Source organism: Macaca nemestrina, chromosome 1, assembly GCF_043159975.1.
Source record: "Macaca nemestrina isolate mMacNem1 chromosome 1, mMacNem.hap1, whole genome shotgun sequence".
In the NCBI taxonomy this organism is placed as follows: Eukaryota; Metazoa; Chordata; class Mammalia; order Primates; family Cercopithecidae; genus Macaca; species Macaca nemestrina.
Window position 1 is genome coordinate 108,149,517 of NC_092125.1, and position 17,852 is coordinate 108,167,368.

General features: G+C 55.9%; 1 protein-coding gene across 12 annotated transcripts; it reads left to right on the top strand.

The window, feature by feature from the left end:
• Nucleotides 1–349: 349 nt before the first annotated feature.
• On the top strand, nucleotides 350–14,252 carry LOC105497863 (CUGBP Elav-like family member 3). 12 transcript variants are annotated; one of them, XM_024797981.2, is made up of 14 exons: nucleotides 350–410; nucleotides 1,181–1,286; nucleotides 2,506–2,588; nucleotides 7,756–7,804; nucleotides 8,199–8,327; nucleotides 8,469–8,548; nucleotides 9,599–9,742; nucleotides 9,886–10,027; nucleotides 10,262–10,411; nucleotides 10,823–10,888; nucleotides 11,192–11,347; nucleotides 11,599–11,742; nucleotides 12,393–12,530; nucleotides 14,116–14,252. In XM_024797981.2, exons 4-13 carry the CDS (start codon nucleotides 7,756–7,758, stop codon nucleotides 12,518–12,520), a joined length of 1,188 nt encoding a protein of 395 aa, XP_024653749.2. In that variant the 5' UTR covers nucleotides 350–410; nucleotides 1,181–1,286; nucleotides 2,506–2,588; the 3' UTR covers nucleotides 12,521–12,530; nucleotides 14,116–14,252. The 12 variants fall into 12 exon arrangements, with proteins under 12 accessions (XP_024653749.2, XP_011767671.2, XP_011767674.2 ...); XM_011769369.3 differs by having other exon boundaries at nucleotides 8,202–8,327; XM_011769372.2 differs by lacking the exon at nucleotides 350–410 and having other exon boundaries at nucleotides 490–1,286.
• The last annotated feature ends 3,600 nt before the right edge of the window (nucleotides 14,253–17,852 follow it).

Here is a 17,852-nt window from a genome sequence, read left to right on the forward strand (position 1 = left end):
CCGGGCTCCCCTCTTCCCCCCCCAAACCCCCATCTCCTGAGTCTTCCAGCACCGGGGACAGCTCCAGCCCCCGGAACAATGGACCCCATTTTAGGGTTCCTCTGTAAATTCTCCATCTTAGTGCTTTGCCCAACTACTGACTGGGGAGTAAGATGGGGGAAGGGTTATTATCAACAGGACCAGCTGCTCTTCTGGGGGCGGGAAAGGAGTCAGGGAGGATGGAGATAGAAAGAGGGCGTGGCTCTTGCTTGGATTGTGCGTCCCTCTCCAGGGTAGAGAATTTGTATTCGACCCCTGAGACTGACATCACTGATGTCAGGGGAAAGGAGGTGGGAGTGGGGAGGGGGGTGTGGAGGGGGGAGGTTTTTGTTGAGGAGAGCGCGGCCGGAGAGCAGAGCTCCGGGACCCAGGTGACCGGGAAAGCAGGCAGCCCCAGCGGCGGGAGCAGCCGGCAGCAGCCCAGGCCCGGGGACTGGGGTGGGGGTGGGAGGGGGGCTGAGGGGAGGACCTGAAGGGGGGCGGCAGGGCAAAAGGGACCCCTGAAGCCCTGCCGCCATCAGAGATCAAGCATCTGGCATCAGGGATCTTCGGACCCAGCAGAAGGATCCGTCACAGGGGAGGTGTCCTCCCAGGGAAGCCAACGAGACATTCACCTGCCCCACATCAGGAGTGGGCCCCCCTCACTGACGCTGCTGGCAACCATAGCAGGCCCCTTAACCCCTCAGTCTCCTCCCTATCACCCTCCTCAGGCCCTTTCCCCGCCTCCAGCTCTCATCTCAACTCCCAGTTCCCAGCCCTCTAAGCCCCAGCGCCCCAGCTACCACCTCTCCCTCCAGGTCTTGGCCACACTCACCCCCATCCTGGGACATTTGCCAGATCTCTGGGAGGGAGATCGTTTGTTTGGGCGATGCCCCCTGGTGGCATGACAGCGTCTGCCTAGACCCCTGACCCCTAGCCCTCAACTCCCTGGGCCTCCTTTGTGTGAAGAGCCGCCCCTCTGCTCAGCAGCGTGGTTGGGGGCCAAAGGGAAAGCCAGCCCCGGCTGGGCCCCCGGGCCCCACCACTTATCTCCTTGCTGGGCAGCTCCCCTTGGCCTTTGGGTCTCTCCCTGCTCCCTCGGCCCTCCTCCTGGGCCGCCTCGATGAAGGAGCCGGATGCCATCAAGCTGTTTGTGGGGCAGATCCCGAGGCATCTGGAGGAGAAGGACCTGAAGCCCATCTTCGAACAGTTTGGTCGGATCTTCGAGCTGACTGTCATCAAGGACAAGTACACCGGGCTGCACAAGGGTGAGGGGTCGGGCAGGCTGAAGAGGCTTCGGGGTGGGCTGGGAGGCTGGGGGTAGTTAAGCCAGGCTGGAGGGGTGGAGCGGCTGGGAAGGGCTGATGTGGAAGGAGAGGAGTTCAGGGCTGGGGAAAGTGGATGGAGGAGCATAAAAAGAACTCAGCTAGTGATCAGGAAACCCAGGTGAAGGACTAAGGAGGGCCTCTTTTGGGCAAAGAGTTGTCAAGAGGGCGCAAAGATGTGGATCCCAGACATATGGGGGTGTTGATGTCACATGGGATGAACTCAAGAAAGAATGGAGGGACAAGAGAGCTGGTTTGGGAGATAAGCAGCTGGGTAGGGGTGTGTGTGTGTGTGTGTGTGTTTGTGTGTGTGTGTGTGTGTGTAGCAAGACTGAGAATCTGAGCAGCCTCAGATAATATTGGAATGGGGGTCAGGACACAGGGTCAGGTGCTTAATGTGGAAAGCGTGGAGCTGGACTGGGCAAGGCAGCTCCAGGACTAAAGAGAGGGACTAGGAAGCAGGGCATGAAGGCTGGAGATTGGTAAAGATCTGGAAAGTGTGGGAGGCTTAGAAAGTTAAGAGAATGAGGGAGAAGGGAGGGTGCTCCTCAGGCCTATCCAAGGGCTGTGCGGCTAGGCAGGGCGGTCGGGGTCAGCACTTGGAGAGCTCCACGCACTGGAGATCCCAGGGGCCACACTAGCTCCCCCTCCACCTGGCACAGGGAAGAGGCACTTCCGGCTAACTGCTCTTCCCTTCCCTTCTCTATTTCACTCTCCACCCTCCACCTGCCTATGGTGGAGTTGGGGAGAGATGAGGAAATAGGGAAAATGGGAGAAGAGAGGGATGATGGTGACCAAGATGGAGGGAGGTGGAGGTGAGGGAGAGGGGAAAGGAGAACAGCTCAGCAGGAGAGAAAGCCACACTACTCCAACTTGTCTGGCAGTCACATGGTCCTTCTCTTCTCCTTACACAAAGCCCATCTCCTGACAGCCCAAGTGTCCTCCCTCTTCCATCACCACCAGTATTTAGGCCTCCGGGTGTCTGCCCCACTTCTGGGGCAGAGTGTCTACCCCTTGGAGACACCTCCCCACCCCAGCAGGCAGAAGATGACAAGAAGGGAAAGCTTCTCAGTCGTCAGTCTTTGGAAGGGAGCCTTTCAGAGAGGGGAGATGGAGGACTCACCGCCCCCTGCCGTGTTTCTCTGCCCCTGCCCCTCCTCAGGATGTGCCTTCCTGACATACTGTGCCCGGGATTCAGCCCTGAAGGCCCAGAGCGCCCTACACGAACAGAAGACACTTCCAGGGGTGAGTCCTGCCCTTTGCAGGGCCAGGGGGCTGAGAAGGGCCATAGAAATGGCAGGAGGCTCACCACCCTCCTGACACTGAGCATATTTTCCACCTGCTCTCATCACCAGGAAGTCCCTCTCTCTCTCTCTAGCATCCATCTTTCTTGCTACAGATGCATGCATTTCTTGTTACCCAGAGAGAAGGAAAGCAGCGATTAGTGGAGTAAACATGACTTTTACCAGGAGCAGATGCAGCCCCTTCCCCACTTCCCAAGCTGCCCATGGGGCAACACTAGAGGGAGGACCCGCTGGTTGGAAGGTGTGGGGAAAAGTCTCTGGACACCAAGTGTGGATCAGGGTGAGCAGGAGGCACCCAGGCACTCTTTTGTCACTCTGGAAGGGCAGACTGGCTGGCTGTGAGATGAGGGAGGAGTGCCTGTGACCTGAGAACAGGCAGCTGGTGCCGGCTGGATTGGCATCTCGGTGCTGGTTCTTGAGCTCCCTTCTCCTTTCTGTCTACCAGGAAGAGTCCCAGGAACAAAGCCACAGAGCATTAGGGTAAAGCAGGGCCTGGGCAGGCCCAGGCAGGTCTGGGCTGGAGGTAGGCCTGAGAGTAGCAGGCAAGGGCAGGGACAGACATTGTAGATGATCAGGCCTGATGCCACCAAGTATGCCCAGGGAGGCAGGGGTGGCCACGGAGGTGGCCCCTCTCCTGCAAGGTCCTATCTCTTTGTGTCTTCTTCTTCCCAGCCAGCCTTGCTTATTGTTCCAAGCCTGGGCTGGCAACTGAGGGCAGGAAGAAAGAACCTTGGACTGTCCCCCTTCCCCGGTCATGGAGGCTGGGGGGAAAGGATGCCCCCACTCCCTTTGCTATCTGTCTGCTCTGCCTTCTTCCAGACTGTGAATCCCAGCAAGTGCCTTCCTGAGACCTAACTCCATCCCCACCTTCAGCAAACATTTGCTCAGCACGGTCTGGGTGCCAGAGACACATCTGTCCTGGCCTCTACTGCTTCTCCAACATGGGAAGTGGAGACTGCTGCTGCTCACCCATCTCTTCCTAAGAGGGAAATAGAAAAAACAGATGGGGAAAGGGCAGGTGGAGACCTGGGAAAATTAGAACTGCTGCAACCACCCCCAACTTCAAACCTTGCAGAGGTCCATGACCCAGCCCTTCCGTGGCCTCAACCTTTGAGCACTGCTAGGAAAGCAAAGCCAACTTCGGCAAATCCACCAAAAACCCCACCCCCACCAACGATCTCATCCCAGTTGGTGGCAAGAATAGCCATTGCCCGTCGCAGCCGGAGTTAAGGGTCATGCACGTGTGTGAGCTACAGGACCCAAGGCGAGTGTGTGTTTGTGCATACAGGCATGTGAGCTCCTGACAGGCCAGATGTGCGGGGTTTGGGCACACGTATCCCTGGCAAACCTGGTCCCCATCCAGTCCCAACTTGCCTTCCCCGCTTTTCTCTGTGGAGGCCCCTCACAAATCAACAGTTTTCATCTCCATCACCATTTGTCTTTTTCTGTTGTCTCCCTATCTCGGAGCCCCTGCAGAAATGAGAGGGGGTCAGAGCAAAAGGTAGATAAAGAGGATTGGAGTGAAAACATGGATGAGAGACAGCCTGGGGATGGGCATGAGCCCCAAGGGTGATGTGTACCAGTTGTGGGTGTCTACCCTGGGTCTGTGCCCCTCCAGCTGCCTGGCAGCTCAGGCAGAGCTCCATCCTGGGTGTGGAGAGGCGCCACCTGCCCTTCTTGAGGAAGTCCAGGCCCGGATGGGGGTGAGGAAGAAGGGCGCCTGGTTAATGATTGTCTAGCCCTGCTCCAGAGCTCCCAGGTTGAATTCTCCACCTTAGTCCTTGCCCCAGGGGACAGAATCCAGAGGGATCTGACAGAGCTTCCAGTAGGAAATGAGGGTTCCATCCTCCAAGGCAGACCCTCATCCAAAGGGTGTGAAGGAGCAGATCCAGGGCAGCTGTGGGGAGCAGACGTCTGTGACCCTTTGTCTTCCTCAAGTCTTCTCCTTTCACCTGCATTCTCCCCTCAGTGTGTGTTTGCACGTGTGTATGCATGCACACGCGTGTGTGTGCATTGTGTCAGCTCCTGCATAACTGTGTTCTTCCTACTGTTTAATCTCCATGCCTTCCTACTGCAGGTTTTTTTTTTAATGGGAGACATTTAGCCCCCTCTCCTTGCTCCCCATCTCTGTCACCCCCAAAATCTAGAAGGTGCTACCATACTAGGGTGATATTTTGGGCTGCAGAGAGAAAGAGAAAGAATGGGGGCTGGGCCTATAGCTACTGAGCCCCATTTCCTCTTCTCTGCCCTAAGAGTTCCCAGGAGTGGCTCTGCCACAGGTCCCTGCATTTGTCCTGTGAGCAGGGTGTGGCCTCCTGGAGGCGGTAGAGTGGGGGTTGCCCTCTGTCCAGCTCTTCCCCCTTCACCCTGAACCAAAATCCCACTTGGGGAACACAGGCCTTCCCTGTCGGCCTGCAGTCAGGAAGGTGGATTCTGGCCCCACAGAGAGAACCCGTGAGTGGTCTGGGACTCCGGGAACAAGTGTGGAGCCGGGAGTGGCAGGACCCCAGGCTGTACCCTCAAAAGAATTAGATTTTGTGAGAACTGTGGGGTCTTCTTGAAAGTGGAATTTTTGCTATTGGCGAGGATGAGGGCCTTAAAAGTGACCGTGGTGGAGGGGCTCCACCATACTGGGTTGGGGTATAAATAGCCCCTTCTTCTTTGGGAGGCCCGAGGGAGGGCCTGTCACCTGGTGGGTAGTAACTAGGGAGGAGAGGCACCGTGCCTGGTTGCCAGGTAAACAGGGCACAGCTGGACTCAGGGGAGGGGGCAGGTGTGCCCGAGCTGAGCTAACAAAGCCTGAGCTCCCCACAGGAAGTGCCAGGCCACGAAGAAGGAGGCTGGGAAGGGGACACTGGGGCGCCAAGGGCCCTGTCTGTGACCGTGTAGGGGGAGCCTAGCGTAAGCACGGTCCTTGCTGTGGTTTGTACACTTGTGTGTCTCTTTGTGCGAATCCACATCAGCCATGGGTATTTCTCGAGATGCTATTTTTGTGCCTGGGAGCCTATGCCAGGAGGGAACTGCATCCTTTCTCTCTGGGTCCCAGGTTCCCGTCTCCATCTAGAACAGCAAATCCCCAGGCGTGCTGGGAAGGGGCTAGTGCCAAGCGTAAGAATCCCCCAACCCTGGTTCTGATTCTACTTCTTGTGAGGTGGGCATAGGGGTGGGTGCCTGGCTGCAGAGGTGCCTGTGAGGGAATTTCCTGAGTGCTTTGGCTAGAGCACAGGAGAGAAGGAGGTGAAAGCCCGTGCACCCCGAGCATCTGACCCACTGTGCTTTGCCTGCACATGCGCACTCGTGCGCACACACACGCCTAAGGAGATTGAGCTTCGGATGGGATAATCCCAGATTGGCGGGCGATAAAGCTGGGGGCAGATTGGCTGGAGGATTTGTGTGACTGTTACCCTCCCTCCCCACCAGCTGCTCTCAGATCCAGAGATTTGGGGGGTGGGCGTGGGGCTCTGGGATAGGAGTATCAGTTGAAGTGGGGCTTACATTTGATCCGAGGCCGGGAATACCTAACTGGTGGAGTCGGCCAGACTGACTGGCATGATGGACACCTGGGTGAGGATCCAGGGTGAGAAGGGGCAGGGGCAACTGTGACTTCTGTACTTCTTGGCGCTAAGTGATGCCACATACAGGATCTCCACATGCTGGAGCCCTGGAGCTGACCGGAACCTGACTAGACATCGCCTGGCCCACTCCCTTGTTTTACAGATAAGGAAGTTGAGGCCCAGAGGGGACAAGTGGCTTGTCCAAGGCCGCCCAGCTAGTAAGTGGCAGGGCAGGGCTAGTCCTTAAATCCAGGTCTCCTGACTCCCAGTCCAGTGCCTTTCCTGAGGGTACCTCTAGCCTCACCCTCAGAATGTAAATGGATGGTTTAATATTTTTGGTCACTGGAACTACTGCCCCACCATCAGATGAGTGGGGCAACCAGGTGTGGTTCCAGCTGTCAGAGTCCTCAAGAGCAAAATATTTTCAGACACGAAATACTAAGTCCTTCTCCTCTTTCTCCAGTTCCTATAATACTCCCCACCCTGGTTAAGAAAATCAACCTGCAGGAGTAATTTCCAAGTCCTCTCACCAGACAAGAACATGGAGAGTGGAACTAGGAATTTCTCCATTTCCACTGAAGACTGAACAAAGGGAGATACTGCAGGGGTCTGGGAGAGGTTAGAGCTCTGGAGGACTTCCGTGCACAGGGTAAATTGCGAAGGAGCACGGGACAGCAACTCCTCCTTTAGAGCCCTCCAGGCACCAAGGATTTGCTCTGGAGGAGGGAGGCAGGAGAAGGGATGGGATGGCCCCTGCAGGGCCTGCTCTGCAAGCCTCCCTCCAGAATCAGGAAGGTTTTCTGGGCCCCTCCCCCACCTCCCAGCCCCCACCAAATCCTCCACCCCCAGCATACCCTGTTACCACCCCCCACCCCACTCCTTCTCTGGGTGTGTGGAGCAGCAGAAGTGATGACGTCACCACGGTCGCCAGGGCGACGGGGACGGATAAATCAGGCTGAGTGGGCGGTTGCCATGGTGCGCATTCTCCCGTTGCCACGGAGACTGGGCATCTGCTCCCTTTGTGCTGCCCAAGTGCCTTCCCCCTGGGGTCAAGGGGTATAGGGGGGCAGAAAGAGAGGCAGACACAACTCTAGAGGTCAGAAGGAAGTCTGGGCCTCTGTGAGGTCTCCCTCGGTCTAGAGTCCTCCTTGGGGCTTCTTCACAGAGTGGCCTCTGTTGCGCCCACTTTGTAGAATTGAGGCAATTCTTATTAAATAACCCCTTGGTTGGGCTCTCTCTCAGTCCCCGGGTCCTATGCGCAGGCCCCCTTCTCCCACTCAGGACAGCAGCACCCATCCCTGGCCAAGTCATTGGGAGCCCAACCTGAGCCTGGAGCTGTGCCCATGAGCATCTCCCTCTACATCCTCTCTCTCCGTGCCTCTGATCCCCTCAGGCCTTCATCCTGAACAATATTAGGCCCTGTCCCTTCCTTCCTATCAGAAACTTAGAGGGCCTGGGGCTTGCCCCTCTAGTCTCTCTGCAGGGCCCGGCCTGGGAGGGCTCTTGGGTGTTCAGAGGAGGTCCCCAGCAGCTGCCTTCTCTTCTCTCCTTCAGATGAACAGGCCGATCCAGGTCAAGCCAGCCGACAGCGAGAGCCGAGGAGGTAGGTTCTGTGCCTTTGGACTCTGTCCCTCTCCTCCCACCCTCAGGCCCAGGGCCTGGAGTTGTCGAGGGGTAGCCTTTCTTGAGGGAGAAAGCCCGACGATTCTGAAGAGTTCCCAGCTGTGGTGAGACCGGAGTCAGTGTGGCCAGAGGGGGCGAGATCTGGGGGGGTACAGATGGCAAAACCGAGGCCCAGGGCGGAGTGCGAGTCCCTCAGAGCTGGGATGAGCAACCTCTGCAATGTACCCCATTCCCTAACCATCAGCCCCCACAGCCACTGGCTCCTAGGGTAGCGGAAGTAGTGTTAGGAGCTCTAGGGAAGGGTGGAAGGAGAAGGGCTGGGAAGGCAGCAAGGAGGCCCTGAACATGCCGTCCTCCTGTGCCCTATCACCCAGAAGACCGGAAGCTGTTCGTGGGGATGCTAGGGAAGCAGCAGACAGATGAGGATGTCCGGAAGATGTTTGAGCCCTTCGGCACCATCGACGAGTGCACTGTGCTCCGGGGGCCAGATGGCACTAGCAAAGGTAGCCCACCCACTGCCCCTTCCCCACCGGGCCCTTCCCCTTCCCGTTCCACCCCCATGGCTCCCTAGGCATCGGGTTCCACTGCGGAGTCCCATGGGGATGGGTGCTCACCCCTCTCCTCTTCCATCTCAACCTCTCCAGGTTGCGCCTTCGTGAAGTTCCAGACCCACGCCGAGGCCCAGGCAGCCATCAACACCCTTCACAGCAGCCGGACCCTGCCAGTGAGCCCCACTCCCCTGCCCCTGGGCCTCTCCTTCCCACCCTGCCCACCCGCCAGGCCCTGGCCCAGATAAGCAGTCCACTCAGGATGGGCTATTTGAATTTATTGGAAAAGAATGTTCTGGCAGAAGAACCAAACAGCTTAGGGACACCCTCACATTTCAAATGGCATTTCCCCACCTCCCCACTCCTCCCCTACTCCCCATCCATCTTCAGCCAAATTTCCCTCATGTCCCTCTCCTTCCCCCTCCATTCCCCAGCCCTCCCTTCACCCCCATCTCTTCTCCAGCCTTCCCATATCCCCCTACCCTCATTTGCTGGGGCACCAGGACACTTTCTTAGAGGCCCCACGTACACCCCCTTTCCCTGCCCCTGCACAGCAGCGTTAGGTCAGTGACCACCCTAGAACCCACCTCTAAACTGGAACTGGCTGACTCAGAAGGCTGTGCACTTCCCATAACTCACAGCTCTCCAGCATAACTCACGGGGACTTGGCGGAGGGGACACAGCATTGGGTAGAGAACTGGGTCCGATGACCCTATGCCCCTTCCAGCTTTGAGATTCTAGGATTCTACCATCGTCCTTGCAGATGCTCTAATTTGGCTTTTATTCAGCTCAGACTAGTATTAAGATTTGAGGCACACCATGAGGACTGGGGTGTGGGGGCAGAAGTCGTGGTAAGGCACGCAGGGCAGCTACAAGGGAAGGCTAGCCTGAGATTAAACATTTGCTGTGGCCACCCGGGGTGGGGATGATTTCCAGTTCAGAGTCCTCACAGAGAAGCCAATGATGCCCTCTCCATTCTAGTAGGTCTTTCACTTTCCAAGCACATGCCTTCACATTCCTCAATTTTTCTTCTAGCTTCTAGCACATCCTAGCACAGGGAGAGGGTGGGATTAAAATCTCCCCATCTGTCATATGCAAAATGGTGGCCGCCCTCTCAGAGAGGCCAGGCCATGCCATGGGGGTGGAATGGAGACCAGGTCCTGAGGGCTCTGGGGAGGAGAGACCCTGACCCTGCACCTCTGACCTGTGTGCGGGCCCGTGCCCAGGGTGCCTCGTCCAGCCTGGTGGTGAAGTTTGCTGACACTGAGAAGGAGCGGGGTCTCCGCCGCATGCAGCAGGTGGCCACCCAGCTGGGCATGTTCAGCCCCATCGCCCTCCAGTTCGGAGCCTACAGCGCCTACACCCAGGCCGTGAGCACTGCCCCCAATGCCGGGCCAGCCCTCCTGACCCCCAGTATCTTGCCCCCACCCTTCTGATGCCAAGACCCAGGGCTGGGAGGGAGCCAGGCTGGGGCACAGGAGGCCTGCCCCACTCTCCTCTCCCCTCCCCCCAGCTGATGCAGCAGCAGGCGGCCCTGGTAGCGGCTCACAGTGCCTACCTCAGCCCCATGGCCACCATGGCTGCTGTGCAGATGCAGCACATGGCTGCCATCAATGCCAATGGCCTCATCGCCACCCCCATCACCCCATCCTCAGGTATGGCCTGGGCAAGGCTGGGCAAGGGAGCTAAGCGTGGTAGGGGTAGGGAGAGGCACAGGGCATTGCTCAGGGAAGCCTCGGGGTCTAGGAGGGACTCAGGGGTCAGAGTGGCCTACTTCCTCCCCTCCACCCGCAGACTTCCTGACTGGTTCTCTGCATGTGTGTGTGTGTGTGTGTGTGTGTGTGTGTGTCTGCTCCTCTGCTCTGTCCCTGTCGCTTTCTCCTCCCCAGGAACCAGCACCCCTCCTGCCATCGCTGCCACGCCTGTCTCTGCCATTCCGGCTGCCCTGGGCGTCAACGGCTACAGCCCGGTGCCCACTCAGCCCACTGGGCAGCCTGCCCCTGATGCTCTGTATCCCAACGGGGTTCACCCCTACCCAGGTGGGACTCTCTGCCTGCCCACCCCATCCCAGCAACCATCTAAGCCACCACTCCCATTAGGGAGGCAGGACACACCTTCCCTTCCAGCTTTGGGGGTTACAGGTGCTTCCTCCTGCCCTGCCATCCTGGGCGGGGATGATCCTTCCTGTTGGGCTCGGCCAAGAAGCTGAGGTGTAGAGCAGTGAAGCGACCTGTCCAGGGTTGCAAGACAGTCAGACCCAAGTCTTCCTAATGCTGGGCTCTTTCCCCTCTTCCCACTGCTTTGTGCATTTCCATCTTCTCACTTCACACCCCATGCCCAGAGAAGCTCTGCTCCCCACCTGCCTGGCCTCGGCCCAGAGGCCCAGAGAGGCACTGGGGGCTCCCACTGCATGCCACGTCCACGCTCATGGTCTGTGCTGCTCTCCCCAGCCCAGAGCCCCGCAGCTCCCGTGGACCCCCTGCAGCAGGCCTACGCGGGGATGCAGCACTACACAGGTGAGGCGCCCTAGCCCAGGCCCCTGCTCAGGTGGGAGGGGCAGCAGGAGGAAAAGAGGCCCAGTAACTGGGTCTGGGCTTCTTGGCTCCCTGCCAATCACCCTCTTCAGGCTTTACTGACAAGCCCAACTGTGGGGAGGGGTCTTTAAGGGCAGCACACCCAGGGGTCTGAGGCAGCTCCTTCCCTGACAACCTCTCAGCCCTGCAGCTGCCACTGGCCTGGGCTAGGGGGAGACAGGGTTGGCTGGGAGGGCTTAAGAAGCCAGGGAAGCCCCATCAGCCTCTCTGTCCTCCCCACCCCAGCAGCCTACCCAGCAGCCTACAGCCTGGTGGCGCCTGCATTCCCGCAGCCTCCAGCCCTGGTCGCCCAGCAGCCCCCACCACCCCCTCAACAGCAGCAGCAGCAGCAGCAGCAGCAGCAGCAGCAGCAGCAGCAGCAGCAGCAGCAGCAAAGAGAAGGTACTGACTGGGGCCTTGGGAGATTGGAATGCCCTCGTTATGGGCTTGGGGACTCCCTATTGCCCTGTGCTGAGCCCAGCTCTTGCCCATGTGTCATGATGAAAGCAAGTGGGGAGGGGGTGGCTTGGCCCACACTGTCGAGGACTGGGACTGGAGGGCCCTCCCAGGATCTGCTTTCCCTGGGACCTTTGCTCTTGGAGCGTGCGCCTCCCAGTCACTGAGCTCTTTCTTCTGTCTCTGCCGCCACCCAGGCCCTGATGGCTGCAATATCTTCATCTACCACCTGCCCCAGGAGTTCACTGACTCAGAGATCCTCCAGATGTTTGTCCCCTTTGGCCATGTCATCTCAGCCAAAGTCTTTGTTGACCGGGCCACCAATCAGAGCAAATGTTTTGGTAAGAATATGATATGGCACATTTTTTGCCATATTCCAAATCAGGACAAGGTCTAATATATTTGAAGGCATTTATGGTCACAGTGGACCCAGTATTTGAAATGCTGATTATCCAAGAGTACAAAAGAACCATTTTGACACACCCAACATGCCACCCAGCTGCTGCCCAGGCCCATCTCTTCTTCCTTCAGCTTTTCTCTTAAAAACTGGCCAAATTCATGCCTCATGAGGTCTGAAATAGGCTCATGGTCTGGGGATGTTTGGTTTGCAAAAGGCAGGCTTAGGGAGTTGGTTTTAGCTGCCTTCACATCTTTGAAAGGCTGCCTCAGGGGAAAAAGGGAATGTTCTTCTCTGCTTCAGAAGCCATTTAGGGCCTGGAAGTGGCCATTTTCAAAGGGCAGGCTCAGAATTATCCAGGCAGAGGAAGGGGTCCCTGCACAGAATGCTGGGAAGAACGTGGTAATTTTAGTGGCTGTACTGGATTCCTCCATTCAACCCATCAATCAACAAATTCCTACGGAACGCTGCTAGGTGTCAGGCAGCTTTCTAGGCATTTCGGACACTTGGGAGACACAGGGTAGTGCTGGAGGTCTCCTAAGCACAGGAGAGCAAGGTGGGGCTGTGCTGGGCCTTATGCCCCTCTCACCCCAGGCTTTGTGAGTTTCGACAATCCGGCCAGTGCCCAGGCTGCCATCCAGGCCATGAATGGCTTCCAGATCGGCATGAAGCGCCTCAAAGTCCAGCTAAAGCGGCCTAAGGATGCCAACCGGCCCTACTGAGGGCCCCCAGGTGGGTCCCGCTCCTGTGTTGTGGCCTCCCTCCCCAGCTCTACACACTGCAGCCAGGGCCCTCGATTGGACTGCCCCCCACCCCTGTCCTCCACCACCCTCAGGGATGCCCACCCCACCCTTGATCCTGAGCACTTGAAGCAGGGGACTGGGGCAGCTCCCTCAGCTGTTTTTCAATAATCTGAGTCACTCTCTCTCTCTCTCTCTCACACACACACACTCTGTGACCCAGAAAGAGCCAAGTCTTTGTATATATCTGTGTCCACTCCCTGGACCTTCCACAATATCCGGTCTCGTTTGTCTGGTCAGTGTCCATGTCTGTGTGTGTCTCTTTCTGGTTTTCCTTCGGGTTGGAGTGGAATTAGGGGAATAGGACTGGAGGATTAAGGGGTTGGCTGAGGGTGCCAGAGGGCCCTAGAATCCTTGGCTCCTAGAATCTCTGTTGTCCTGAGAAGTGAGGACATCAGCCCTGGTTGCCCTGGACTTCAGGTGATTTTTCCCACGTAGCAGCAGCCCCATGGGGCAGCAGAGTGCACAGGACAGACTGGGGGAGCCCATTTCCTGGCCTCTTGGGAGTTGCTCTGGTTTAGGTGGAAGAGGTTGAAATGCGCTGCCTGTGAAGTTTACTTATCAGGTCCCCTCCACCCCCATTGCTGGCCACCACCTCAACCTCATGGCCACAGAGCTGTAAGCCTTGGTTACTTTCACATTGTTTAATCTCCTTTGGACCAAACCCTTGAGAAAACACAACCCAAGAAAAATACCCACATTTTCTGTTTCTCCCCTTTCCCCCCAATCCTGGCTGCTTAACTCCCCCTACCCTGGGGGCCCCCCCAGCCCAGGGCCCGTGTCCATTGTCGGCCGAAGCCCCCATCCCCGGACCCCTGCTCCGGGCCCCTGTAAGTTGCATGGAACGAGCGTGTTGTCTTTGGAGCCGATTGTTTGTTATTTGGGGAGGGGCCGCGGAGGGAAGCACCCCCAAGCCCAAGGTCAGGGCCGGGGGCAGCTCGCGGGACGTGCTTGGTCTACAGTGGTTGGTGACTGTGGTCTGTGTTTGTGCATTTCTCTCTTGCTTTCTGTGTTCCTTTCCAAAAAGGAATGAGAGCACTACCCGGGGGCCGGGGGTGGTCTCACCCCATGAGACTCCATCCCTGAGCTGTGACCTGGGCTCTGCCCTGGCCTTCTCTGTGGATGTTCCCTTTCTTTTTTCCAGGTGTCTGTCTCTTACATGCACTCCCTTCTCTGTCTCTCTCTCCATTTCTCTGCCTGCCTGTCTGTTGTCATCTCTTTGCCTCTCTCCCCCTCCAGTCTTTATTTTTCTCATGGGCTGTTTGACTATTTCCTTCCTAATATCCTCTGGTTTCCTGTATGGTTCGCCCCCTCCCTCCTGTCTCCTCTATCCCTGCTCTCATGGCTGGCGGGTGGGGGCAGATGGGTCCGTTTGGACTGAGGCCTGATGATCTGCCTTCCTCAGGCAGCCCCATCCTAGATGCTGTCACTCACCCCAGCCCCCTCCCCTCCCCCAGAGCCCATGACCCGCATCATGGGCTCTTCCCCATGCTTCACCCATGTTTCTTCCTTCACAGGTCTGGAGATACCAGAGGAAGGGGCGCCTCACACCCTCCTCCCACGACTGGCCCCGGCCCTCTCCGCACACCTGCCCTGGGCCTTGACTGGGTTCTGGGGCAAACGCTGCTTCGTGGCCCCTGCGGGGCACAAGACACCGGCCCCTCCCACCCCCTGCCTCTCTGAAGGGCCGTGCTATGCTTCCCTGCCTCCAAGGGCCCATTTCCTCCTAGATGCCCTTTTGGCCTTTGTGAGGGAGCGAGGAACAGGCTCGAAGGTTCCGGGGTATCTGCCTTCTGCTGGGCTCCTGTGACGGGCCTTCTGTGCCCAGCGTTTGTACTTGCCTCCCCCACCAGTGGGCCTGTTGTACCTGTGCAGGCCCCAGGAGAGCTGCAGGGGCCTGCCATACACTCCCAGCCCACCCTCACCCCAGCCTCTTCCCCACATTAGGGGTTTCTTGGAAGCTGGCTCTCACTCGCCTCCACCCTCTAGCTAGAGGTAGGATATCCCTGACTCTTGGGCTCCCAGCCCTAAAACTCACTGCCTCCCCCAAGGGCCCCCTCTAAGGAGAGTGTGGGGGAGCCCTGAGGGCTGCCTCTCTGCCAGTCAGCCACAGAGACCCTCCTCCTTTCACGAGGAAAAGACCTTCCCCTGAATCCCTAAAAATGTTTACAGTCTCTGCTGGTTCCCTCCGTGTAAATACCACTACCACCCGTGCGTTATCCAGCCCGCCCGGCCTGGCCCGGACGCTGCCATCTCTCTTTCTGGGAGTTTAGACAATGTTGCCCTTGGATTTTTTTCTCTCTCTTAATTTCTCCCTTTGCTTTGGGGGGTAATTGGATATTGGGAGGAGGGGTGTGGGGAGGGGTAAAGGGGTTTATTACCTGATCATTTTCTTTAGGAAGGTTTTAGGGAAAAGAAAATGGGGTGGGGGTGGGAGTGGTAAGGGGAGACCGGGGAGTCAGTTTCAGACAGTTCTCTATGCTTAACTTATTTATTTATTGCATTTTACTTTTAAAGAGTTGGTCTTTTCTGTCTAAATAAAGAAAAAAGTTTAAAAGCATCAAATAAGAGTCTTGGAAGGTTGAGGGTAGGGGATTGTTCCCTGCCCACACTGGGAAGGGGGAGGGAGGTAGAGAATGAGGTTTGAGAGAGAAAATCCCATCAGGGAAGGCCAGGCCCTTGCTTCGGAGCAGCATCCAGGCCTTGTTCATGGCTTCATGATCCTATCCCTTAGCCCTTCTTTGGGGCTTAATTCTGGAATGTCCTGCAGAGTTGGGCACAAGGAGATCTCCCCTGTCCGGGGCTCTCCTCTGTATCCAGCCCTGTCCCTCTGAAGGCTGAGGACTTGCAGTCTCACATCTGGACCTCCATTTCTGCACAGAGGCCAGTGTGGATACTAGGAGCCAGTTGTGACACCACCATTTACTAACCACTGCTCCGTATGTCATTCTGTTCCTAGCCCTTATTGTGCATTTCCTCATTTTATCTCCTAACAACCTTGTGAGGCAGGATATAGTTTATTTATTTTACTTATTTATTTTGCGACAGGGTCTTGCTCTGTCACTCAGGCTGGAGTGTGATGGTGAGATCATAGCTCACTGCAGCCTCGAACTCCTGGTTCAGGGGATCCTCCTGCCTCAGCCTCCCAAGTAGTTAGGACTATATGCATGCATCACCACGCCCAGCTCATTTTAAAAAACTTTTTTTGTTTTTGTTTTTGTTTTGTTTTGTTTTGTTTTTTGTAGACAGGGTCTTGCTATGTTGCCCAGACTGGTCTTGAACCCCTGGGCTCAAGCAAGCCTCCTGCCTTAGCCTCCCAAAGTGCTCAGATTACAGGCATGAGCCACCACGCCCAGCCTAGGTAGGATATAATTTTACAGACGGGAAAAGGAGGCTTGGAAGGTTAACTAACTTCCCCGGAGTCACAAAGCCAGTAAGGCATGGCTGTAGGAGTTGAACCCAGTTTGTCAGACTCCAAAGCCCATGATGTTCTCTTACCTGTTCTTTGACCTGAGGCAAAGATCCCAAGAAGTAGCAAGCAGGCTTAGGAGTGAGTCCTTCAGGTAGAGGGTGGACTACATAAGCCCTAAGTCCCTCCACTTCCCAGATTCTTCTCTGTGAGCTGCTTTAGGGAAGGCTCGGGATCACACAGGTGTCTTCTTTGACTTCATAGCACATATGCTTCTAGGCTGCTACCCCACCCTCAATATGTCCCTTCTTATAAACTTGCTCAACTTCCAGCTCTGATCTGGCCTCAGGTCAGAGCTCTGTGAAGGCACAACAGTAAATCCCAACTCATCCCCAGATCACTGCCCTGTACCTCTGCTACTCTTCATTGACCTCAAACTAAGAATAGTTAAAAAGAGAAGCAAAATGTGAAGTGCTATGCAGATATGTATGTGGACGTTGTTTTGGGAGAAAAAAGTATCTCTTGGATTGGTAAAGATCAGACATGGGACCTAACAAAGGAGAAGAATCCAGCCAGTATTCCTAGCCAAGTAGACAGCGCCTGAAATCTCAACGACGCAGAGCTGTGTGTGTGGGTGTGCTCAGAGATGAGAAAAAGCCTGTGTCAGCATTTAATATCTACAAATTTCCCCATGAGCTGCCTCAACTTCAGGGCAGTTTCTAAGTCAGGATGGAAAGACGGAAGGTGGGTTTTAGACCAAAGGGCATCTCCCAGAGTGATTCACTGACTCGGGTTTCTCTCCTGGGGGGTGAGGGTGGCAACAGAACTGAGAAGCTGCCTCCTTCTTGGCCTCTTCCCAGACGTCGGTGTGGCAGCCCCTGCTGCAACATCAGTGGCTACCTTTATTGTCTGTTTCTTCTTCTAAAATAATCAAGTTATGTTCAAATGTTAATGGCAGCATAAAGGGAAGAGAAGGAAAATAACTTCTTGAGCCAGAAGAGTGGAGCTGACATGTTAATATCAGGGATAGAGTGGAGCCTTTCAGTTGTAGAAATGAAAGCAGACCTTTAGAAACATATCCTCAGTTAGGGAGATTAAGGTGATGGGACAATGGCTAGGGAAAAAAATAGCCCTAAATAATTACTTCCCATTCGCTTTCCATATTTTTAAAGCTTTGGAAAGCATAAACGTAATGCAAAGTGTCTCTATTTCCTCGGGTTGGACTCTGCTGGCCTGAGAGCCAGGCCCTCTGACTTTCAGTGTTTCCTTTGTCTTTTAATTCTCCCGCTAAAATTTCAAAGCCTTTCACAGCCTTGGCTTCAGGTATTTGTGACTGAAGCAATTCCCATTCATGGCCAAGCCTCATTCTCTTCTCCAAATCTGGTAACTTGAACAGCCCTGATCCAAGCCCCTGGTTCTAATAAGACCCTTGTTCTCTGGCCCCTCTTTCAGTCTATTTCACAGAGCAGTCAGCTTCTTCTTGCTCCTCATAAACTTGGTTTCCTTCCTATATATTGCATCCTCTCATCTGCCTGATGAAAACCAAGTCCCAGTGACATGTTTCTAGCCTAATTTTTGTCCTGAACTCCATGTTGGTATTACCTTTTCTCCCTCAGTCTTCATCATTAGTAAGCAGCACCACTAGGTACCCACTCAAGCCAAAACTTGGATTATACCCTCTCTCTCATGTCTCCTCCCCAATCCAACTGCAAAGCCCTACTAAGTCTACCTCTAAAGTATTCAGCTGATTTACTTACTCATGTCTCTGCATCTCCACAGCCACCAGCACCGTCCACGTCACATTGCTCTCATCTGTCTCCATGCTGCTTCTCCTGCTCTCCTACA

What these genes read in the sequence shown, in the direction of transcription:
- LOC105497863 (XM_011769372.2), top strand. Translation starts at nt 1,142, where the DNA reads ATGAAGGAGCCGGATGCCATCAAGCTGTTTGTGGGGCAGATCCCGAGG. An exon ending in CGACAGCGAGAGCCGAGGAG is followed by an intron (nt 7,805 to 8,198) that starts GTAGGTTCTGTG and finishes CCTATCACCCAG; the next exon opens with AAGACCGGAAGCTGTTCGTG. An exon ending in CCCCATCACCCCATCCTCAG is followed by an intron (nt 10,028 to 10,261) that starts GTATGGCCTGGG and finishes TCTCCTCCCCAG; the next exon opens with GAACCAGCACCCCTCCTGCC.